This window comes from Elephas maximus, chromosome 1, assembly GCF_024166365.1.
Source record: "Elephas maximus indicus isolate mEleMax1 chromosome 1, mEleMax1 primary haplotype, whole genome shotgun sequence".
Taxonomy (NCBI): domain Eukaryota; kingdom Metazoa; phylum Chordata; class Mammalia; order Proboscidea; family Elephantidae; genus Elephas; species Elephas maximus.
Genome location: NC_064819.1, coordinates 63,553,313 through 63,579,205, shown reverse-complemented (window position 1 = coordinate 63,579,205; position 25,893 = coordinate 63,553,313). Strand labels below are relative to the sequence as shown.

Genomic DNA, 25,893 nt, shown 5'->3' with positions numbered 1-25,893 from the left:
AAGAACGAGCTTCTTGGATCAAGTAGACGCATGAGACTATGTTGGCATCTCCTGTCTGGAGGGGAGATGAGAGGGCAGAGGGGGCCAGAAACTACCTGGATGGACACCAGGAGAGAGAGTGGAGGGAAAAACTGTGCGATCTCATTAGAGGGAGAGCAATTAGGTGTGTATGGCAAGGTGTATGTAAATTTTTGTATGAGAGACTGACCTGACTTGTAATCTTTTACTTGAAGCACAATAAAAATTAATTAAAAAAAAAAAACACTTGAACTCTTAGGAGAGATTGCTGGGGTGGGGGTGGGAGTCTTTTCATCACTCATCCACTTGCTGTAACACCCACGAAGCACTGATTTGTGTCTCTGTTCTGCAGTTATTTTTACTATAAACTAGATGCCTCCGCACTTGCTGTCTTAGTCCTTGCACAGCTCTCAAACTCTGGACATTCTTATTATGACCCTAGGAATATTGGCTGATATTCAGAGGTGAATGAACACAGTGGTTGCAGCAGCGGGCTCAAACATAGCAACAGTTGTGAGGATGGTGCAGAACCAAGCAGTGTTTTGCTCTGTTGTGTGTAGGGTCGCTATGAGTCAGAGCTGACTTGACGGCACCCAACAACAACAGGAATTCCTAGATGGCAGAAATGGTTAAGCCCTCCACTACAAATCAGCCTGGGTTGATTTGGTGGTTCAAATCAACGCAGGGGCGCCTCGGAAGAGAGGCCAAGTGTTCTGCATCTGAAAACCGTATGGGGCACAGTTCTACTCTGTGACACATGGGTCACCATGAGTCAGAATCAACTAGATGGCAATGGGTTTGGTTTGGGGTTTTTATTATGACACTAAGCAGGTAATGAAGAGGAAGGGAATGTATGATAGTATCATCCACCTTGCACCAGAAACAGAAATGAGCTACTGGTTCCTGATACCTGAGCTGGGGGCTGGGAGCACAGCTCTTACACACTGCCCTCTGTTCCTCACTTATGCCCCCACTTCATAGCAGAAGGGAGAGGCTGCTGCCAGGGGCTCCTCAGACTAGGAGGAGAAGGGCAGCTCCCCATACTCACATCCATGCGTCCTTATAGACTAGAAGGAAAAGCAGGTGCGGTCCCAATTTCTTGACGACTGTAGTGAAGCACTGGCATGTTCCATGGGGAACACTCATCATGGTGTCAAACATTAGATATCTCTTACATAAAATCTTGCATTTCTTTCTCTTTCTTTCTGGTAGAGCAAATATTGGCCAGTTTGACCGGTTTTGGGATAGAGGAGCCTTAGTCGCTATCAATCCAGGTGATCGACAACGGTTTGTATTTGCTTTCTTTAATTACATTGATTTTTCTTTTTTTAACCTTAATTGAACATGCTGTACTTTTTCTGGGTTCCAGCAACTTGGCTAGGCTTTTAGTAGTTTGAAATAGCTTACTGGATTTGGACTTAGAAGACCTAAACCCAATACCAGCTTCGCGTAAAAAGTATAGGATTTGACCACAGAGGACCTGGGATCAAGGCGGGGGGCTCCATCACTTCCTGGCTGTGTGGCCTTAAGTCAAAAAACTCAACTTCCCTACATCTCAGTTGACTCCTCTGCAAAATAGGAGTATCTCTACTAACACCACCATTACCAGGCAACAATTGCTGGGCAATGTGCCATGTGCCAGGCATTGTTCAAAGTACTTTATGTGGGTTGACACATTTAATCCTCATAACAACTTGAAGAGGTATATACCATCATTGTTCCCATTTTGCAGATGAGGAGACTAAAGTCAAAAATATTAAATTATTTGTCCAAATGTAGGCAGCTAATAAGTGACAGAGTTGAGATCCAAACCCAGTGAGTTTGGTGTCAGTGCTCACACCCGTGGGTTGTTGTGGGGATTAAAAAGAAATGATGTATATGAAAAGTGCCTTGTCAGCTCTAAAGAACTGCATACATATTAGCTTTTATTGTGATTACAGCATTTGTTATTGATGTTTTTGGTAACCATTCTCATTGTACCTATGTGATTAAAAAATAAAATTGAAATTTGAGAAAGCATCCTGAGTAAAATGTGACCACTCCTTTGTGCTTTCCAATTCAAATAATATCATTCATGGACTTAGTACATAAATATTTGTGGACATAGCACATAAATGTTTAATTATTTAGTCATGACATAGTACATAAATATTGAATTATTTAGTTGTATGGAGGCAGACTCTTAACACATGTCAAGAAAGGTTGGGAGCTACATCAGTGAGATAATTTTTTTTATTATTTATGTATTTTATTTTTAAAAATTGTTTTATGAGTACAGTGTATTTCAAACCTCATCTTTTTTAATTAGTCCATGCCATATCATATCTATATTCTCGGATAAGTAATTTAATCTTTTTGACTTTCGTTTCTTCATCTGCAAAATGGGAACAGTGATGGCATATACCTCTTCGAGTTGTTATGAGGATTAAATGTGTCAATCCACATAAAGTACTTTGAACAATGCCTGGCACATGGCACATTGCCCAACAATTGTCGCCTGGTAATGGTGGTGTTAATAGAGATACTCTATTTTGCAGGAAGACACCACATTTTTATACGAAACTCAGTTCTGCCAAATGCCTAAATGTTTAGGTGTTGCCTGCTCCCTAAGGATGTTTCTCATGGGGTTTTGGTCTGGGCTGTACAATCCACAAGCCACGGAGAGCAGGATGGGCATCCCCGAGTGCACTATCTGGGCAAACCATGTATGTTTCTGTTCCTTATTTTCCCAACACCTGGCAAAGTATATAGTCAGCACAGATATCCATTTAATACACATTTGTTGCATAAGTTGAATAAAAGTGAACTGGGTTCACAGTAAGGGAAGTACACAGCTCTCTGCCAGCCACTACCATCTCCTTTCTCCGTAGATGTAAAAACCATCTAAATGGCTTCTGAACTGTAGGAGGTGCATTTAATGTGTGTGTGTCTATCTGTCTATCTCTCTGTGTGTACCTGTCTGTGCCTGTTGTGTATCTGTGGTCACAGTCCCCAACACTTGAGAACATGTGAGTTTTTGTAATCAGAATAACTGCTTTGAGCCAGTTTTTTTACTAAGTTATTAGGACTGGGTGTCTTCCTGCTCAGGCTGCACGTAAGCAAGTTGCTGTTAGTTGCCGTCGAGTCGACGCCAGCTCATGGTGACCTATGTATAGAACAAAACGTTGCCCAGTCCTGTGCTATCTCCATGATCATTGGTGTGTTTGAGTCCAGTGTTGTGACTAGTGTGTCAATCCATCTCATTTATGTTGGCCCTCTACGAAACATGACATCCTTTTCTAGCGATTGGTCTTTCCTAATGATGTGTCTAAAGTAAGCAGGCAGAAGTCTTGCCATCGTTGCTTCTAAGGAACATTCTGGTAGTTTTTCTTCTAAGACTGATTTGTTCATTCTTCTGGCATTTCACAGTGTTATGGATTGAATTGTGTTCCCCCAAAATATGTGTTTTAAGTCCTAACCTCTATGCCTATGATTATAGTCCCTTTGGGTAATGGGTTGTCTTTGTTATATTAATGAGACAAGATTAGTATAGGTGTATCTTGAGTCAGTCTCTTTTGAGATATAAAAGAGATTAAACAATCAATCGAGTAAGCGGAGACAGGGGAAGAGAGATGCCAAGGCACATGAAGATCACCCAGGAGCAGAAGCTCAAAGAGACAAGGACCTTCCTCTGAGCAGACAGCAAGAGAGAGCATTCTCCTAGAGCCAGTACCCTAGATTCAAACTTTTAGCGTCCTAAACTGTGAGAAAATAAATTGCTGTTTGTTAAAACCATCCACTTGTGGTATATTGCTTATAGCAACACTAGATAACTAAGATACACAGTATATTCAATATTCTTTGCCAACACCACAATTCGAGTGCACCTTTTCCAGTTTCCAGCTTTTGCATGCAAGTACTGATGTGTTCTCTGCTGTGACTCTTGATTCTCTTGTCCATGGTTAGTGGGGCATACCTCTGTCATTTTTCTGAATTTTCTTAAATTGGCTGAGACAGAAAGTCCACATTCCAAGAGTACTGAAGTCCATCTGTTCCAGGAAGCCCTGCAAATCAGTCTTACTGATCACTTTCATAGGGACAGCAAGCTTCTCTTTACCTCTTCTCAGTGACACACACCAGCACCAGAAAGTTAGCAAGAAATGAAGTAAGAGTTTCTGCTCCAGAGTTAGTATTGGTTTGGCTTTTTGACTTGCAAGAAGGAGCGACTCAAGCTAGCTGCAGTAAGGAAAGTCTGAGGATACAAAAAGGAATAAAAATAGCTAACTCTCACTTAGCACTTACCGTGTGCCAGACAGTGTTCTAAGCACTTTATGTTCTAAGCACTCATTGAATTCTCACAACAATCTGTAAGGAGAATACTAGTCTTATCTCCATTTTACTGGTGAGGCACAGAGAGATTAAGAACTTTTCCAAGCTGTATCCCAGTTAATTGGCCTAATAACTTGTTTAGTCCTTCTGTTCTACCTCCTAGTTTGTTGCATAGTGCTTGGGGCCTTAAAAGCGTGCAAGCAGCCATCCAAGGCACACTTGGTCTCTATTTGCCTGGAACAACAGAGGAAGAAGGAATGGCAGGAATAGGAGGAGGACATGGCATGTGTGGCTGATTGCCTCCGTGAACAATTGTCTCCTTTGTCATGGGACCAGAAGAACTGAGTGGTGCCCAACTACCACTTCTGAACATTTTGATCAAAGATTCCATAGAAGAATCCTGATCAAAGGGGAAAAATGCAGAACAGAATTTCAAATTCTCATGTACTCTAGACTTCCTGGAGCCATAAAGGTTGGATAAACCCCTGAAACTGTTGCCCTGAGATAATCTTTAAATTTTAAACCAAAAATATCCCCTGAATTCTTCTTAAAACCAAACAATAAAAACCAAACCCACTTATAGCGACCCTATAGAACAGAGTAGAACCGTCCCATAGGGTTTCTAAGGAGTTCCTGGTGGATTTGAACTGCCGGCCTTTTCTTTAGCAGCCGTAGCTTTTGACCACTACACCACCAGGGTTTCCAAAACCAAACCACAATTCAGCTTAACTAGTAAAAAAAAAAGTCTGCCTTGAGCATTATGTCCTTTCAAGAGCTATCTATATGGGATCAAATTGACAACAGCAACTTGAAAGATTAGATAGGAAACTTAGGGAACAGTGAGTTTATGTTCATGGGGGAGAAACAACTCAGAAAAGGAGGGTGAGAATGGTTGCCCAACTCAAAGAATGTAATCAGTGTCACTAACTGGTACATGAAGAAAACTGTTCAATTGGTATATGTTTTGCTGTGTGTATTCTCAACAACAACAAAATTAAGAATTTGTCCAAGCTTATACAGCCAGTAAGTGGAGGAGCTGGGGTTTGAACTCAGCTGCCTTCCAGAGTCCATACCCTAAATCCCTAATTTCTTATAGAACTCTGGACAGGAATCACAGTACAGCCAGGCCCTAGAAACTAGTATGCCAAGAACCACAATGCTTCCCTCAGAGCTGGCAGTCTGTCTCATGACCTCTCTACTTTTCTGTATGTGTCTCCTGTCTCCTCCCACCCTTACATTCAGCGTCCTCTATTTTCTACAGTTCTTCTCCCAGGTATCTGACTTGTTCACAGCCCTTAGCCTCGCCAACTTTAACCACCACACAGCACAAAAGCTCCAGCTGTTGGTGCAACCACCAGAGCTAAGCAACTCCTCTTTGGGTTTCTGGAGTCTTTGGGTCTCTAGAGTCTTTTTTGTTTGGAGTCTCTGGGTGATGCAAATGGTTAACACACTTGGCTGCTAACCAGAAGGTCAGAGGCTCAAGTTCATGCAGAGGCACCTCAGAAGAAAGGCCTGGCAATCTGCTTCTGAAAAATCAGCAACTGCAAACTCCGTAGAGCACAGTTCTACTCTTGACACACATGGGGTCACATTGAGTTAGAATTGATAGCAACTGTTTTCTTTGGTTCTCTTAATCCAGTTTACTGGTAGAGTGATCCAGTTGGTCCAGCTCATTGTCTTGTACCGGGCACAGCTCTGGCTTCTGGCCAGTCTATTGATGAACCCCATGAGGGTCCCCACCCCAAACCAACCAGACATGGCTGGGAAGTGGTATCACATGCTCCCCAAAGGAGGCAGGCTACAAACAACCATCCCTACAGCATTCATGGTTTACGCTACACTTCAGGAACTTTAATTTCATACTATCTTCTATTTTTGCCTGTTTGTTCATCTGGCTTCTCCATCTAGATAAGGGACAGGGATTGTGTTTTTACCTCTTACATATGTCTCTGGAGTGATCCCAATCGCCCAGGATACTTATTAAAAATGCAGCATCCCAGGCTCCACAGCAAATCTCCTAAATCAGAGTGTTTGAGGAGGGAGCTCCAGCACCCTTTCTTGTAGCAAGTGCCCAGGTGACTTTGATACACAGCCTGGCCTGGGAACCACTGTCCTGGAGTCCAGGAAGCAGGGCAGTCCTTCAAGAAGTGTGGGTTCAGCATCAGCAAGCCCCAGGTGTGCATCAGGCCTGCAGTGAGCCGCGGCTGGCCTTTATGTGATATCTTCCGGTCTGATGTAGTGGGGAGAGCTTGGGCTCTGGAAGGGAGCCTGAGTCTGAGTCCCATTTTTACTCTTTCCCAGCTGTGTGACTTTGGGCTGGGGAGATAATTCGTGGTGCTCATTTCTCTTTTCTAGAATGAAAATTGACTTCACGCAGATTTTAAGAGAATTAGAGTCAATACTGTAGGTGAAGGTAAGTGCTAGGTTCCTTCCCTGCCTCTTACCTGTGTAGAAAAATGTAACATATACCCTTTTTTGTGTTCTTTTTAGCTATGCTGATACAATGTTGTCCCTTACAAGAAAAGAGTTTCGCTACTTCCTGTGTGTTGTATCTTACGATCCAACTAAACATCCAGGTAAGGATTTTTTGTTTTTTTCTTTTTCACAATGCCTGTTTTTTAAATGATGATTTAATTATACTACATAAAAAAGAAAGCATTATTTTCTACTGATATGTTTCATTAGGAAGTATACCACTCGTATGCCTGAAAATAATTCTGTTTTTGACTATAGGGAATGTCTTAGCTATCTAGTGCTGCTGTAACAGAGCTGCCACAGATGGGTGGCTATAACAAACAAATTCATTTTCCCACAGTTTAGGAGGCTAGAAGTCTGCATTCAATGCACCAGCTCTAGGGGAAGGCTCTTCCTCTGTCGGCTCTGGGGAAAGGTCGTTGTTTCTCTTCAGCATCTCTTCCTTAGTTCCTTGGAGATCTCCTTGTGGCATCTATCTTCCTCCATGTGTGTTTGCTTGCTTACTTCTGTGTCTAATCTGTTCCTTTTATGTCTCAAAAGTGATTGGCTTAAAACACACCCAAAACTAAGTGCCAATCAATAGATGAATGAATAAACAAACTATGGTACATACACATAATGGAATACTACCCAATGATAAAGAACAACAGTAAATCTATGAAACATCTCACAACATGGATGAATCTGGAGGGCATTATGCTGAGTGAAATAAGTCAATCACGAAAGGACAATACTCTGAGACCACTATTATAAAAACTCAAGAAAAGGTTTACACACAGAAACAAGGAATCTTTGATAGTTAAAATGGAGGGGAGGGGTGGAGAGGGAAAAACGCTAACTAGACAAAAGATAAGTGGTAACATTGGTGAAGGGTAAGAAAGACAGCACATAATACTGGGGAAGTCAGCACAACTTGACCGAGGCAAAGTCATAGAAGCCTCATAGACACATCCAACTCCCTGAGGGACCAAGTTCCTGGGCTGAGGGGGACCATGTCTTGGGGGACATTTCGCTCAAATGGCATAACATAAAGAAAATGTTCCACATCTGACTGTGGTGAGTAGTGTCTGGGGTCTTAAAAGCCTGCAAATGGCCATCTAAGATATATATACAGGTCCTACCCTATCTAGAGCAAAGGAGAATGAAGAAAACCAAAGACACAAGGGAAAGATTAGTCCAAAGGACTAATGGACCACAACTACCACAGTCTCCACCAGACTGAGTCTAGCACAACTAGATGGTGCCTGGCTACCACCACTGATCGCTCTGACAGATCCCAATTGAGAGTCCTGGACAGAGTAGAAGAAAAATGTAGAACAAAATTCAAATTCACAAAAAAAGACCAAACTTACTGGAGAAACCCCAAGAGTATGGCTCCCAGATGCCCTTTTAACTCAGTACTGAAGTCACTCCTGAAGTTCACCCTTTAGCCAAAGATTAGACAGGGCTATAAAACAAACAATAAGACATGTGAGGACTGTGCTTCATAGTTGAATCATTTATAGGAGACTAAATGGGCAAACCAGCCCAAAAGATAAGACGAGAAGGCAGGAAGGGACAAGAAAACTGGACGAATGGAAATGAGAAACCTGGGGTAGAGAAGGGAGAATGTTGACACATCACAGGGTTGGCAACCAGTGTCATAAAACAATTTGTGTATTGTTTAATGAGAAACTAGTTTGCTCTGTAATTGTTCACCTAAAGCACCAAAAAAAAAAAAAAGAAGAAGAAGAAGTCTTTTGCAGATCTGCCCAATCCAAGAAAAACACACACACCCTATGCTGATATAGCTTCATTAAAAAAAAAAAAAAAAAAAAATGATGGGATTAAATCCACAGGAGTGGCTGGTGGATTTGAACTACCAACCTTTTGGTTAGCAGCCTGAGCTCTTAACCACTGCACCACCAGGGCCCCCTTCCATAGGTATAGAGGTTAGAATTTGTAACATATTTTGGGGGGAACATAATTTAGTCCATCATTCTGTTGGCGCTTGTGTGTTGCCATGATGCTGGAAGCTATGCCACCAGTATTCAAGTACCAGCAGAGTCAACCATGGCAGACAAGTTTCAGCTGAGCTTCCAGACTAAGACAGACTGAAAAGAATTAGCCAGTGAAAACCTTATGAACAGAAGCCGAACATTGTTACAGTGCTGGAAGATGAGCCCCTCAGGTTGGAAGGCACCCAAAATACGACTGGGGAAGAGCTGTCTCCTCAAAGTAGAGTCAATCCTAATGACGTAGATGGAGTGAAGCTTTTGGGACCTTGATTTGCTGATGTGACACAACTCAAAATGAGAAGAAACAGCTGCAAACATCCATTAATAATTGGAACCTGGAATGTACAAAGTATGAATCTAGGAAAATTAGAAATCATCAAAAATGAATTGGAACGCGTAAGATCGACCTCCTAGGTGAGCTGAAACGGACTGGTGTTGGCCGTTTTGAATTGAACAATCATTTGGTTTACTATGCCAGGAATGACAACTTGAAGAGGAATGGCATTTCATTCATCGTCAAAAAGAACATTTCGAGATCTACCCTGAAGTACAATGCTGTCAGTGATAGGATAATATCCACATGCCTACAAGGAAGACCAGTTAATACAACTATTATTCAAATTCACGCACCAACCACTAAGGTCAAAGATGAAGAAACTGAAGTTTTTTACCAACTTCTGCAGTCTGAAATTGATCGAACATGCATGCAATCAGGATGTACCGATAGTTACTGGTGATTGGAATGCAAAAGTTGGAAACAAGAAGGATTGGTAGTTGGAAAATATGGCCTTGGTGGTAGAAACGATGCTGGAGATTGCATGATTGAATTTTGCAAGACCAACGATTTCTTCTTTGCAAATCCTTTTTTTCACCAACATAAATGGTGACTATACACATGGACCTCACCAGATGGAATGCATGGAATCAAACCAACTGTATCTGTGAAAAGAGATGGTGGAAAAGCTCAATATCATCAATCAGAACACAGCCAGGGGCCAACTGCAAATCAGACCATCAATTACCTGTATGCAAGTTCAAGTTGAAATTGAAGAAAATTAGAACAAGTTCACGAGAGCCAAAGTACAATCTTGAGTATGTCCCACCTGAATTTAGAGACCACCTCAAGGATAGATTTGATGTGTTGAACACTAATAACCAAAGACCAGATGAGTTGTGGAATGACATCAAGGACATCATACATGAAGAAAGTGAGAGGTCATTAAAAAGACAGGAGAGAAAGAAAAGACCAAAATGACTGTCAGAAGAGACTCTGAAACTTGCTCTTGAACATCAAATAGCTAAAGCAAAAGGAAAAAATGATGACGTAAAAGAGCTGAACAGAAGATTTCAAAGGGTGGCTTGAGAAGACAAAGTAAAGTATTATGATGACATGTGCAAAGATGTGGAGATAGAAAACGCTCTGCATTTCTCAAGCTGAAAAAACTGAAGAAAAAATTCAAGCCTCGAGTTGCAGTACTGAAGGATTCTACAGGGAAAATATTAAACGATGCAGGAAGGCTCAAAAGAAGATGGAAGGAATACACAGAGTCACTATACCAAAAAGAATTGGTCGACGTTCAACTATTTCAGGAAGTAACATGTCATCAGGAACTGGTGGTACTGAAGGAAGAAGTCCAAGCTGCACTGAAGGCATTGGCAAAAAACAAGGCTCTGGGAATTGACGGAATACAAACTGAGATGTTTCAACAAATGGATGCAGTGCTGAAGTGCTCACTCATCTATGCCCAGAAATTTGGAAGACAGCTACTGGCCAGCTAACCAGAAGAGATCCATATTTATGCCCATTCCAAAGAAAGGTGATCCAACTGAATGTGGAAATTATCGAACAACATCATTAATATCACATGCAAGTAAAATTTTGCTGAAGATTATTCAGAAGTGGCTGCAGCAGTGTATTGACAGGGAGCTGCCAGAAATTCAAGCTGGATGTAGAAGAGGACGTAGAACCAGGGATATTCTTGCTGATATCGGATAGATTCTGGCTGAAAGCAGAGAATACCAGGAAGATGTTTACCTGTGTTTTATTGACTGTGCTAAGGCATTCGGCTGTGTGGATCATAATAAATTATGGATAACATTGTGGAGGATGGGAATTCTGGATCACTTAATTGTGCTCATGAGGAGTCTGTACATGGATTCAGAGGCAGTACTTCAGACAGAACAAGGGGATACTGCATGGTTTAAAATCAGGAAAGGTGTGCGTAAGGGTTGTATCCTTTCACCACACCTATTCAGTCTGTATGTTGAGCAAATAATCTGAAAAGCTGGACTATATGAAGAAGAACGGGGCATCAGGATTGGAGGAAGACTCATTAACAACCTACGTTATGCGGATGACACAACCTTGCTTGCTGAAAGTGAAGAGGACATGAAGCACTTACTGATGAAGATCAAAGACCACACAGCCTTTCAGTATGGATTACACCTCAATATAAAGAAAACAAAAGTCCTTACAACTGGACCAATAAGCAAAAACAGGATAAAGGCAGAAAAGATGGAAGTTGTCAAGGATTTCTTTTTACTTGGATGCACAATCAACACTCATGGAAGCAGCAGTCAAGAAATCAAAAGATGCATTGCATTGGGCAAATCTGCTGCAAAAGACCTCTTTAAAGTGTTAAAAAGCAAAGATGTCACCTTGAGGACTGAGGAGCGCCTGACCCAAGCCATGGTGTTTTCAGTTGCCTCATATGCATGCGAAAGCTGGAAAATGAATAAGGAAGACCAAAGAAGAATTGATGCCTTTGAATTGTGGTTTTGGCAAAGAATATTGAATACAGCATGGACTGCCAAAAGAACGAACAAATCTGTCTTGGAAGAAGTACAACCAGAACGCTCCTTAGAAGCAAGGATGGCGAGACTGCGTCTTACATACTTTGGACACGTTGTTAGGGGGGATCAGTCCCTGGAGAAGGACATCATGCTTAGTAAAGTAGAGGGTCAGTGAAAAAGAGTAAGACCCTCAATGAGATGGATTGACTCAGTGGCTGCAACAATGGGCTCAAACATAGCAGTAATTGAGAATGGTGCAGGACTGGGCAGTGTTTCGTTCTGTTGTGAGTAGGGTTGCTATGAGGCAGAACTGACTCGATGGCACCAAACAACAACGATTCAATCCATAACAGGGAACTATAAACATTTTCTCTTCTCTTTCTCTATATGTTTTTCTTGCCTTCCATTTGCTTTGGTTCACCATTCATAGCTCAAACGCTAGAAGGAGAAATGGCTGGCACTGAGGTAAAAAGAAAAAAAGGAGCTCTGGTGGCGCAACCATTAAGCACCCAGCTGCTAACCAAAAGGGTGGCTGTTTGATCCTGCCCAGCAGCTCTGTAGGAGAAAAGACCTAAGGATCTGCTCCTGTAAAGATCACAGCTGAGAAAACCCTATCAAAATCGGCTTGATGGCGCCTACCAACAAAAATGTAAGAGAATCCACATGAGCACTGGGCTAGGAGAAAGGAGAGATTTAGTAGACCTGCTATGGATATAGCATATCTGTATTATCCATAGCCGTACGGATGTGTTGGGCAAATGCCTACGTATACACACACACACACACACACACACACACAAACCCTGACAGGAGGATGAGTGTGAAGGCGGGCATGGGAGAGGAATAGAGAGGCATGCAGGAATTCTCTAAACGATTACTATTTTTTAATTTCCAAGATTTTATCATTTATCCTTTGCATTCTTTCATTACTTTCTTTGCTTTGAATTTGTAAAGGGGTTGTGTTAGTCATCTAGTGCTGCTTTAACAGAAATACCACAAGCGAATGGCTTTAACAAAGAGAAATTTATTCTCTCACAGTCTAGTAGGTACAAGTCCAAATTTAGGGTGTCAGCTCCAAGGGAAGGCTTTCTCTCTCTGTCAGCCCTGGAGGAAGATTCCTTGTCATCAATCTTCCCCTGGTTGAGGAGCTTCTCAGGCACAGGGACCCCAGGTCCAAAGGACGCACTCTGCTCCTGGTGCTGCTTTCTTGGTGGTATGAGTCCCCCCTGTCTCCCTGCTTGCCTCTGTCTTTTATAGCTCAAGAGATTGCCTCAAGACACAGTCCAATCCTGTAGGTTGAGTTCTGCCTCACTAACACAACTGCCACCTGTCCTCCCTCATTAACATCATAGAGGCAGAATTTACAACATATAGGAAGATCACACAATACTAGTAATCATGGCCCAGCCCAATTGATACACACATTTTTGGGGGGACATAATTCAATCCATGACATTCCACCTTTTGGCCCCCAAAAAATCATATCCTTGCAACATGCAAAACATATTCACCTCATCATATCATAGCAAAAGTCTTAACTCCAGGTCCAAAATCTAAAAATTCCTGTTCATCTGTGAAATCTAGAATACAAGTTATCTGCTTCCAAAATAGAATGGCAGAACAGGCGCACAAGCTAGACATTTCCATTACAAATGGGAGAAACTGGAGGGAAAGAAGGCATAACAGGCACCAAGCAAGTCAGCAGAACAGATTACGTCAACCCTCAAAATTTTGAAAATAATTCTCTATTCTCTGAAACAATTTACACAGTGGCCCTGCCCTCCAGATTCTAGGTATTGGCCACACTCTCTGGATTCTGAGTGGAGGCCCCTCGGCCCTTGGCTTCAACTCCGCCCTTCCAGGCCCACTGGGACAGCAACTCTGCTCCCTCGGCTTTAGGTGCAGCATTCTCCTCTTCCATCTGAGTGGCAACTCCTCCCTTAGAAACACCAGAGGCCATGGCTCCACCCTTTGAAACCCCTGACGTCATGGCCATACCTTTTGAAACTGAGGCAGCTCGGCTTCTTTTGTTCCTTGTCTCTTTAGCTTCTGTTTTCTGGTGTCTTGGCCTATCCTTGGGCCTCATGCCCACATCTGCCCTGCTGGGGCAAGTGTTCCAGAGCTCTGGAGCTTCACCGATAAGTGCCCGGTAGCACCCCACACCACCAGGAAGCCTCCTGCACACAGGCACTCAGCTCTGTTGCTCCATGGGTCGGCTCCAGTGCCGTCTTGTGCTGGTCTCCTGGTCCTGCTGCTGTAGGTTCTCTGCTGTGCTGGTCCTCTGCTACTGCTGCAACTCTATCCATTCACAGTCTCAAACTGCTTCCACATTTTAGGTATCTGTTAAGCAATACCCCACTCTCAGTACCAATTGTCTTAGGCTGGTTTCTCTAGAGAAGCAAAACCAGTAATATGTATAAATATACAGAGAGAGATTTATATCAAGTAAAAACAAGTTAAAAGCTCATGCAATTGTAGGGGCTGGAACGTCCCAAGTCCTTGGATCAGGATAGAGTCCTTTCCCAATTCATGGAACTGCAGAAGCTGGTGAACCCAAGATGAACAGGTTGTAGCACAGGGCTCCCACTCACAGGCTGTGATGGCAGAGGAATCCCCAAGGTCAGCAAGCAAGGCTGCAGGTTTCTCCTGAGTCACTTAGCTGTAGGGGCTGATGAACCCAAGACAGGCAGGTCGGGGAGCAGGACTCTTGCTCGCAGGCTGAGAAGATTGGCAAATCCCAAGATAGACAGGAAACCTGCTAGCTCAAGTCCCAAGAACTAGAGGTCAGACAAGAGACAGCTGCTGGATCCAGAACAAGCCAACAACCTTTTCAAGGTGAGCAGCAGGAAGTAGGCAGTGGAAGGCGGAGAGATGAAGGCTAAGAGGACAGTGAGCTGTCACAGGCCACCGGTACCACTCAACAATTCCATCCAGGGGGTGATCACATATCACATTTCGACAGGGAAGTGATCATAACATTATACAACTGCCAAAACACTGGGAATCATGACCCAGCCAAGTTGACACACAATCTTAACCATCATAGGGGGTGTTTTCATCTGGACTCATTTTGGTGTGGTTGAACGTAGGCTTTTATTTTCAGGAAGAGATTAAAAAAAAAAAATGCATAGACCTCTTATTTGTGAAAATCCCCATTTCAGTTTTTTATTGAGCTTTTTTTTTTTTTTTAAGTGGCTTGTTTTATAAATATTTACATCTTAGTGTTTTTTTTCTGTTTGAATAAATCAGATCTTAACAACTCATTAAAAATGAGATTTAATGTCCATGGAAATAGATATTAATGAAGGCAGAAGTCAGCTCTGCTGATGTGATTTAAATTCCACTGGTAAACAGGAGACCTAAGGACTTGGGGGAAGCCTTGGTGGCATAGTGTTTGAGAGGTATGGCTGCTAACCAAATTTTGGCAGTTCAGATCTACCAGGTGCTCCTTGGAAACCCTATGGGGCAGTTCTACTCTGTCCTATAGGATCGCCATGAGTCAGAATCAACTCAGTGGCAATAGGTTTGGTTTCGTTTTTTTTAAGGGCTTGTGGGAAGAAAACAGTAGGTTTTGTCTGGGGGCAGAGGCTCTAATACTGCTCTGAAACGGGGCAGAACTGAACACTTAACATGAAAGTGGGATATTAAGGTTCCCTGTAAAGCTCCCTATAACAGTGGTTAAAAGCTCGGCTGCTAATCTAAAGGTCAGGAGTTCGAATCCACCAGCCGCTCCTTGGAAACCTTAGAGGGCAGTTCTACTCTGTCCTGTAGGGTCACTATGAGTCAGAATCAACTTGACAGCAACAGGTTTGGTTTTATAAAGTAAATATTCAGCAGCAAAGCAGGAAACTTTAGAAAATCAATACCCCAGAGGAAAAAGGAAATCCCAAAGGATTTTGCTAATGTACACAATAAAAAAAAAAAAAAAATTGCTGTCGAGTTGATTCCAACTTATAGTGACCCTGTAGGACAGAATAGAACTGCCCCATAGAGTTTCCAAGGACTGCCTAGTGGATTTGAACTGCCGACCTTTTGGTTAGCAGATGTAGCTCTTAACTGCTATGCCACCAGGAATGGTTAAGCGCTAGACTACTGACTGAAAAATTGGCAGTTCACACCCACCTGAAGGCACCTCACAAGAACGGCCTGACAACCTGTTTCCAATAAGTCAGCCACTGAAAACCCTAAAGAGCCTAGTTCTACTCTGTCACATGTGGGGTCACCATGAGTCAGAGCCAACTTGATGGCAACTGGTTTGTTTTTTTTGTTTTGTGTGTGCGTGTATGTTTACCCCATTCTGCTTTCAATCTTCCTAAGACCCATGACTGCCTCTGCCACATCATCTAAGCTGTGGATGGGCATGCAACACTGCTATCCCCTCAGTAAGCCAATTTATTTCTTTGGTATGAGATGTGCAAAGAGGGAAAAGGAGAAAAAAGAAGAAGAGAAAGATGACCAGGAGGAGAATAATAATGAGAATGAGTCATATCCTCACCTATTTGGATAATTATGTTGTGTATACAATAAGTAAGGAGCCCTTGTGGCACAGCAGTTAAGTGCTCGACTGCTAACTGAGAGGTCATCGGTTCGAACTCGCCAGTAGCTCCGCAGGAGAAAGATGTGGCAGTCTGCTTCTATAAAGATTACAGCCTTGGAAACACTGTGGAGCAGTTCTGCTCTGTCCTGTAGGGTTGCTGAGTCGGAATCAACTCTACAGCACACAATAAAAGCATAGAATAAGTACACTTATGTTCTTAGGAATAAGCTGAGAAGTAGGTCCTGAGAATTGCTCTTTAGAATTAGAAGATTCGATAGACATTATTCTTCATATTTCTCTTTTACTTAGGTCCACCATTTTATGTTCCATATGCTGAAATTAAAAGATTGTTTGGTAAGTTGTGAACTTAGACTGTAACTCTTTTTAAATAAAGGCAACAATTATTTATTTTGGACTGTTAGCTATTAGCAGCTAGAAGTACATAAAATTTAAAAGTTAGAGACTGTTTAATTATTTATTAAATTAATTAATTAAATTTCTAGAATAATTATCCTAGAAAAGGGACTAATCTTAGTAATATACCTTTTTTGCTGGATACTTTATGTTAGACTCTTTAACTTTTCTAGAGAGATGGTATATTTATTTTTGCTCTTGGGACTTATAAGTGATAATAACAATTCAGAGTTCTGAAAATTTGTCCTTAACATTTCCCCCTTTCATTAAAAGAAAGGAAAACCCTTTAGTAAACTGTTTCTAAAGTCATTTGAAGTATTTTTAGAAGAACGCTTGATTTCATTCCTTATAACATTTTAATGTGTTGCCCTTTCTTTCTGTTTCAGGTACGGCGCTCAGTATTCATTGTCTTGAGAGTGTTGATGCTTTTGAAGAACGACATAGAAATTGGGGAATTGACTACCTTTTTGAAAAGTTATATCTACTTACAGAAAAGTAAATGAGACATAAAATTGAGTAACATCAACATGTTTTTAAGCAATTGAAGATTATGCTCTCATGAAAATATAATTAATGACTTTAAAAAATGTACTTACAGCCTGTGTCACAGATCTTTGCTGAACAATGCATATAACTTTTTAGAAAAAAACCACATACTAAAATGTTACAATGGCTACCTTTTGAGAGGAGAGTATGATTGGGGATGGAAGCAAACTATACCTAGATGTTTTACAGATTCTATACAAAACCTGTAGGTATATGTATACTTAGAGATGCCAAGAAATGTTTACATTCAGCATGTATTACTTGTAAAGTTAAAAAATAAAAGAGAAATACAATGCATATAATTTAAAGAAATATAATATAGCAAATTTGGCATTCTTTATGAAATTTAGAACCATTGAAGAAATGTAACACTTTAATCATGTGACGGGTAAAAGAAAGTGATCTTAGTGATCTAATGCTGCTATAACAGAAATATCACAAGTGGATGGCTTTAACAAACAAGTTTATTCTCTCATGGTTTAGGAGGCTAGAAGTTTGAATTCAGGGCACCAGCACTAGGAGAAGGCTTTCTCTCTTTGTTTGCTCTGGGGGAAGGTCCTTGTTTCCTTTCAACATCTGTGGGCCCAGCTTTCCTTGGAAATCTTCATGTGTCTTAGCATCCATCTTCCCTGAGTCTAGGAGGTTCATAGTGCAGAGACCCTGGGTCCAAAGGGTACACTTTGCTCTTGGCTCTTCTTTTTTGGTGTAGGTCCCTCCCTTTCTGCTCACTTCTCACTCCTTTTGTCTTGTAAGATAAAAGGTGATGCAGGCCACACCCCAGGGAAACTCCCCTTTCATCATACCAGGGCTGTGACCTGAATAAGGGTGTTGTATCCCACACTAATCCAAATTAACATGACCTAATCTGGCCTCATTAACGTAACGGACAGTTCACTCCTAAATGGGACCATAACCATAGGCATAGAGGCTACGATTTACAAAATGGAGGACAACTACATAATACTGGGAATCATGGCCTAGCCAAGTTGACACATTTTTAGAGGACACATTTCAATCCATGATGGTGGTCTATGAAATTATATAAAATACTAGCTTTTACTATGACTCATATTATACTCGAATCCTAACACCCCTTTTCACTTTCTGTCCCTTATATAATAATTTTATATGTAACAGAATCAAGAAATAAAAATTTTTAATTAAATGAACCAACCTATATGGAGCAAGCTATTTTTCCCAAACTGTAAAAGTAAAATTTTTTTTCAGTCTTTTTTCTGAGTTTTCAGTTTTTTATTTCTTCAGGCTAATCTTTCTTAAGTGATACAGTCTTAGGAAGTACAAAATACATAGGGCTGGATTCATGATTATCCACTAAGAAAGTTCAGATTCAAAACCTTGAAGTTTTTCGTTAACAATCGCTTTTATTAAACCAGCCATTCCATTTTATTAAACCTAATCGTACTACCTAATACCTAGAAATTTTGGATTGTTTAGCTCATACAAACCACATACTAAAATGTTAATAGGATAGTATATTTCATTAAAAAATAAGTTATTTAATTGTGTGTACTGGATTGAGTTATTTAATATTTAATATTGATGAAAGGCACAGATGCTCGCCCATAAATAGGTATTAAGCACAAATCTGTGCTTTAACTTCCTTAGGGTTCAAAATTGTTGACCTCTCCACCCCAAGTTTAGGAATTGTTACCCTAAAATGTCTCTTCCATTGATCTTATTCTAGTATACTTACAAGGCTATTACAGGTAGTCCCTAATTTAGCATGAGGTTCCATTCTGATGACTCCGTTGTAAGTTGGTTCAGCCATAAGTCGCACAGCTCCTTTTTTTTTTTTTTACTTATTGCTTCCTATACAGCAGTGTTTTGAACCGTAAATCATAACGTTGACCATCTGCAAGTACACATCAGCAAATTACGTCTGCAATGTTGTATATAGTACATATTACTAACAATAAGATATCCAAAAACAAAAACAGACGGTCGTAAGTGCAATTTGTCATAACTGGAATACGTCTTAAGTTGGGGTCTACCTGTACTTTGGAATGTCTCCCCAGCTCGTGGTGATTCTTCTCTGAGACCTGCTCCTACTCCACAAGTCCACAGTGTGGGCTCCCAAAAGCCATGACTACATGAATCCACAAAAAGGGACATCTGACGCTTTAAAAGTTTTAGGGATTGAAGCTATAAAAGCAAGTTGGCCATTTAGGATGGATGAAACCATAACATATAAACCCAGGAGCTTTGGGCAGCAACATTCTACCATATAACCCGTTGCCATCGAATCGGAATCAATAACAATTCCAACTCACAACAACCCTATAGGACAAGGTAGAACTCCCCTATAGGGTTTCTAAGGCTGTAATCTTTATGGAAGCAAACTAGTACATCTTTCTCCTGTGGAAGGGCTGGCTGGTGAGTTCGAACCACTTTCAGTTAGCAGCAGAGTGCTTAACCACTGCACCACCAAGGCTCCTTTATTCTACCATAAAGATCTGAGAAATAAGAATGCTGATCTACAGAAAGTGATGCAGAGGCAAGAGCCGAAGAGAGGCCACGGGTGTTCTGGGTCTTCACTTTGTCCTTCCCAAAGCCTAGCTACCCTGGGTGAAGAATGTCCTTGTGTCCCTGTGTTACAGACCTCTTCTCCCGAGCTAGCTAGAGTTGATTTCTGTTAACTTGTGCCCAGAGAGTCTTGAATAATACAAATGAGGTAGCCCATGTAGCTGAACTTCTGTGTATTGTGTATCCTCCTTGAGGAGAATACTGACCTTTGAAAAAGCCTCAAGATGGGAAATAGGATACATATAAATTATTTTAGAGCAATTGATTGATTCTCCCAAAATTTTCCAGATTCTCCAAAAATGCTTTTTATTTAAATTACATAATTTAAATAATAGATCAGCTGAGCCCCTGTGCTCTGCAAAGAGTGTTGTATTAAATGCCTTGCCTTGGCAGCAGGCATGAATGCATTAGCATACACATTTTAATGTTATTATTAGCAGACAGGAGGAAACAAGAAAAGTATGTAATACACAGTCTATTTAGGTGAATGTAGAAAGAAAAGAGGAACATAACCAAAAGTTTAACGCCTGCCTATGATGTGCTGAAGACTTGATTCTATAAAGGGTTAACAGTACGGGGACCATAGAAGGTGGCCTGGATGGAGCACCTTGTGAGGGATCTTCCCAGATGGAAGCAGACTCCTGGAAGGAAGAATGCAGAGGTAAATGGAAACCTGACTCATTAGAGAAATCAATTCAAGTGGTTTTCCCCATTCACAACTACAGTGCATACCTATTATTGTTTTCCTTTAATAAAAGGGAATAATTTGGATATGTGTTTATGCCTGTTGTTGTTAGTTGCCTTCAAGTCCATTCGGACTCATGGAAACCCCATGCGTTACAGAATAGAACTGTTCCATAGGGTTTTCTTGTCTGTAATCTTAACAGAAGCAGATTGCTAGGCCTTTTCTTCCAAGGTACCGCGGTGTGGGTTCAAACTGCCAACCTTTCAGGTTAGCGGTTGTATGCATACATGAATATATGTATATGGCACACACTCACGCAAGATATCCCCAAAAAAGATTTCTACTGAGCCCTTTTTTAAAAGTCAAAATTGTCTTTAATCCATACAGCTCTGACATTCCATCACTTCTTATCTGATGTACTTTATTCCTTATAAAGCATCATATTACAGATTCAAAGGAGTGGGTGAGTTTTTGGTGCTAGGATAGAATAACATGTATGTATCTTAAGCATAGTCACTCTGCTGGTCCCAGATTTATTAATTAGGTATAGCTTTAATATGTGAACCAAAAATATTATGTCTGGAAATCTGTGATGCCTAACTAATGGGCATTAGTAGAAATTTATCTCAATATTCGTGTTAACTCTCAGCAGCAGATAGAAGGAGGGTAATCAAGGGAAGTATTTATAAATAAAACACACTGTAAAGTATTAACATTTATTTATACTTAAATAATAATAAAATGGAGTCCCTGAGTGGTGTGAATGGCTAACGTGCCCAGCTGTAACCAAGAGGCTGGAGGTTAGCGCCCACCCAGAGGTGCCTCGGAAGAAATACCTTACAATCTACTGTTGAAAAATGAGCCATTGAAAACCAGTTTTACTCTGACACACATGGGGTCGTCGTGAGTTGGAATCAACTCGATGATAGGTTTAAAAATAATAATAAAATAATTCATTCTCATTATTGAAAATTTGAAGAGTTTAGGAAAGTCTAAAAATGAAAAACAAAAGCAACCAAAATCCTGGCCCTAGAGATAATGACTATGTGTGTTTTCTTCTCATCCTTTTTGTATGCCCATACCTGTGTGTGTTTTTACAAAGTTGAGATAGTATTACAAATACAGTTTTATGGGCTATCACTAGCCCTTTCCCGCATCACTAAATTTTTCAAAAACAAGATTTTTTAATAGCTGCATAATGGTCTATAATATGCTTGTACCATAATTATTTAACTATTCCCCTGTTATTAGAGTCAGCATTCATTCAGCAAATGGTAAGTACTATTGGATATGCTGGGAGATGAGGATTCAATGATGATTGAAGACAAAGTCCTGTTCTCCAGAATCTTATATTCTGGTGGTAGAGACTGAACCTTGAACCTTATAACACAGCATGGTAAGGCTGCATTAGGTGTACATGCAGGGGGCTGTCAGCTTATGTGACTGTGTAAACCTCGAGTTAGTAAACCATGAGTTAGTGAGGATGACATTGCTCAATAAGAGCAGATGGGAAGAGAAGAAGACCAAGAATGGCACCCTGAGAAACTCTCAAATTTATCTAATTTGAGAAGCACTCAAATCTCCAGACTCCCATTTCCAACCATACATCTCCAACTCATTTTTCTGTAAGCACTCAAATTCAAAATGGAGCCAGTATTAGCCTCCCCACCAAATCCCTCACCTGTGAAAAGCCAAGGGCATGGGGTATGAGGTGAGTTATTAGATAGGTGGTCAGAATGGGGACTGGGAAGACAAAATGCCTGGGGCCGAGGGTGGGAGGGTGAAGATAGGGGCCAAAAGCTGGAGATGGCACCAAAGGGGCAGGTCAGAGTCCAAAGGCCACACAGAGGATGGCACCTGCAATGCAAAACTGACCAACTCAGGGGGGATTCAAGTTGGCGGAGGTAGCGGTTCTGCTGCTCCTGTGGGTTCAGAAAACCATGCTAAAGCACCTTTTTTTTCCAAGTAATTTTTGATTGAAATATTTATTGAAATAATTATAGGTTCACATGAAGTTATAAGAAATAATACAGAGAGATCCCTTGTACCTTTTGCCCAGTTTCCCCCAATAGTAACATCTTGCAGTATATCTTACAATATAACAACTTTCTTCTTATCAGCACTAATACAATCGGCAGATATCTTTCAGATTTTCCCCATTTTACTTATGCTAATTTGTGTGTGTGTGTGTGTTTAGTTCTATACAGTTTTATCACGTCTTTTTTAAGTCAAGATACAGAACAGTTTCATCACAAGTATCCCTCATGTTGCCTTTAAAAAAAATTGTAATCTTATTATGGTAAAATATCTGTATAACAAAAAGCTCACTATTTTAGCCAATTTTAAGCATACAATTCAATGAAATTAATTCCTTCCACCATGTTGTGCTACCATCACTACTATCCATTTCCAAAAGTTAGACATCACCCTAAACAGAAGCCCAGAGCCCCTTCAAGCAATAACTTTCATTTTTGCCTCCCCAAAGCCCCTGGTAACCACTAATCTACTTTGTCTCTATACATTTGCCTAATTTAGGTGTTTCATATAAGTGAAATCCTAAATTGTGAAATACTCAAGCCTAAATAATTTTTAATTCTAAAGCTTTGTGCAATTGAAAAATGCCTTAATTCCCTCACACACACACACAAAAAATACACTGGACTCCTAACCCCTGTACCTGTGGATGTAGTACTGTTTGGAAATAGAGTTTTCCTTGTTATGTTAATTAGATACCAGAGTAGGGTGGGTTCTAAATCTAATCACTCCTGAGTTATAAAAAGACCAGAATAGACACGAAGATATGCATACATGGTGGGAAGACAGGCACCATGTGAGGCTCATCTACAAGCCAAAGAACTAAGGAATGTCCAGAACCACCAACAAGGAAGGTATTGACGCAGCCGAGATCCTAATTTGGGCTATTAGCCTCTAGAACTGTGAGAAAATAAGTTTCTGTTCTTTAAAGCCACTCATTTGTGGTATATCTGTTACAGCAGCACTAGGAAACTAAGACATCATTAAAACAAACAAACAAAAAATTAATCCCATTCCGTCTAGTTGATTCTGATTCGTGGCAACACCATGTATTACAGAATAGAACTGCTCTGTAAGGTTTTCTTGGCTGTAACCTTCCACAGTACAGCTGGGTGGGTTCAAACCACCAAGCTTTAGGTTAGCACATGAGATGAGCATAAACCATGTGTGCCACCTAGGAAACTAACCAAAAAACCAAAAACCAAACACATTGCCCTTGATTCAATTCCGACTCACAGCAACCCTATAGGACAGAGTAGAACTGCCCCATAGATTTTCCAAGGAATGCCTGGTGGATTCCAACTGCCCACCTTTTTTTTTTTTTTTGGTTAGCAGCCATAGCCTTAACCACTACGCCACCAGGGTTTCCTAGGGAACTTAAGGCACCGTTAGCACCATTAAACCCAAACCAAACCTAACCCATTGCCATCGAGTCTATTCCAAATCATAGCCACCCTTTAGGACACAGTAGAACCACCTCATTGGGTTTCCAAGGCTGTAATCCTTACTGGAGCAGACTAACACATCTCCTCCTGCGAGACACAATTGTTACTGTTGTTTGGTGCCATCATGTCGGTTCCGACTCACACCGACCCTACGTACAACAGAACAAAACACTGCCAGGTCGTCATGAGTCAGAATCGACTAAATGGTAGCAGGTTCAAGACACCGTTGGACCTTGAAAGTCAATCATTAGGGCAGATCGTCTGAATATGTGCCACAGCGCTTTCCAGAACTTCTGCACTGTCTACCAAGCAGTAGAGTGGTTACTAGGAATGTTCTTAAACATGTCAGGTTTATTGCCACTTGTACTGCCTCGCCTCGCTAAACACCTGCCTCTGTGTGCTCCTGTGGCATGGTTGTGCTGGAATCCCAGGGTAACAAAGCGGCAGTGTAGTGCAGTACTACAGGTTCCCTGCAGGGGCAGCAAAGGATCAACAGGAAGGCAGGATGATGAGGGAGAGCGCAAAGTTGCCGAGCTGGCTGGCTCCTCTCTTCTGAGCCACTCAGGCTGGCGGACTGTCCCTGCAGAGTTGAAGCCCAGCCACAGTTGGCAACGAGTTGTAAAACAGTCGGCTGCTAACAGAAAGGTCAGTGGTTCAGGGATCTCTGGGCAGGTCCCCTTGGAAAGAGACCGTGATGTGACAGGTACACTGGGGCTTGACCTTAAGGATTTATAAAAACCAACTAGCGGCTGTCAGAGTTCCCATAAAAAGAAATAGCATAGCGCGCTTATAAAAATACCTCTCGGGAGGGAGTGGTTGGCAAACAAACCTAGAAGGCGGGCATTATTTACATAAAAATAACTAAATGACTTAATGCTCCTAAAGCATTTTCCTAGCACAGGGTCCAGTCCCCATATACATTTTCTTCCTGTTGTTAAGTCCTGCCTTGGTGGTATCCTATGCACTTTGATTGATTTTATTTATATTTTAGGTACAAAAATATTCCATTGTTGGTATCCTGAATATCTTACTTAACATAGAAGTTACTTCAGAAAGAAATGTCTGTTTAGCATGGGTGTGTTTGTTATTTACATGTAATGGAATTGTAGTCTGAAATGTAGCACTTGTTATTGTGTCCTGATATACAATGTTTGAATTATATGTACACTTGGTAAAATGTTCTTTCTTGTCTTACATTAAAACTGTCTCCAGAGGTTTTAACAGGAGAGGAAGTCCCCTGTTTTCCTGCAAGTCTAGCAAATAAGATCCTGATCCTGACCTTCCAATGAAGAGAAATGATCCAACATATGTGATTTTGCCAAGGAAGGTGTTCATCATGGAACCCATTTGGGGCAAAAAGTCTGAAAATGAGACATTTTAGTACCACAGTGGACTCCCGAGGGAGGTTATGCTGTCTCTTGTTTAAAAATTTGGGGACCTATTTTTAGTCTGGTTTTGGCCTTGACTGAGGTTGGGAACTACATTGTAATCACCTGGGGGAGCTTTTAAAAACCCCAGTTACCCAGCTCACAGCCCAGAGCAATTAAACCGCTGAAGGTGAGAGCCAGGAGATTCCTACCTGCAGTTAAGGATGTGGACTCTGCAAATGAACTGCCTGGCTCCAAATCCCAGCCCAGCCACTTCCTAGCTGTGTGACCCTGGGTGAAATACTTAACCTCTATGAATGCTTTTGTAGAAAAGGAGTGATAAAAATAATAGTACTGTCTTGAGTTTTAAATAAGATAATCTATGTAAACCGTCTAAAACAGGGCAGTGAGTTCTATATGAATTAAGAACAGTTTTTTTATCTCATCAAATTCCTCTGGGAGACATTCTCAGCCGTGGCTCCTCCATCCGACACTCCCTCACCTAGTGGACTTCTGGTATTGTCCTATAACATTCCTTCTTTCATACATGAATTTATTTTACAAGTATTCATTAAGCATCTACCTTACTACAAGCGGAGTCCTGGTGGCGCCGTGGTTAAGAGCCACAGCTGCTAACCAAAAGGTCGGCAGTTTGAATCCACCAGCCGCGCCCTAGAAACCCTATGGGGTAGTTCTATTCTGTCCTGCAGAGTCGCTATGAGTTGGAATC

The 25,893-nt window shown here is 41.2% G+C and overlaps 1 protein-coding gene across 3 annotated transcripts in view; it reads left to right on the top strand.

The window, feature by feature from the left end:
• Positions 1 to 18,257, top strand: part of TPMT (thiopurine S-methyltransferase) — a 42,718-nt gene extending 24,461 nt beyond the window's left edge. For all 3 annotated transcript variants that reach the window (XM_049884662.1, XM_049884648.1, XM_049884657.1), the window contains 4 exons: positions 1,231 to 1,305; positions 6,817 to 6,902; positions 16,438 to 16,482; positions 16,929 to 18,257. In XM_049884662.1, coding sequence (XP_049740619.1) covers positions 1,231 to 1,305; positions 6,817 to 6,902; positions 16,438 to 16,482; positions 16,929 to 17,041 — 319 coding nt within the window. In that variant the 3' untranslated portion in view covers positions 17,042 to 18,257. The remainder of the gene's footprint in view (positions 1 to 1,230; positions 1,306 to 6,816; positions 6,903 to 16,437; positions 16,483 to 16,928) is intronic.
• The last annotated feature ends 7,636 nt before the right edge of the window (positions 18,258 to 25,893 follow it).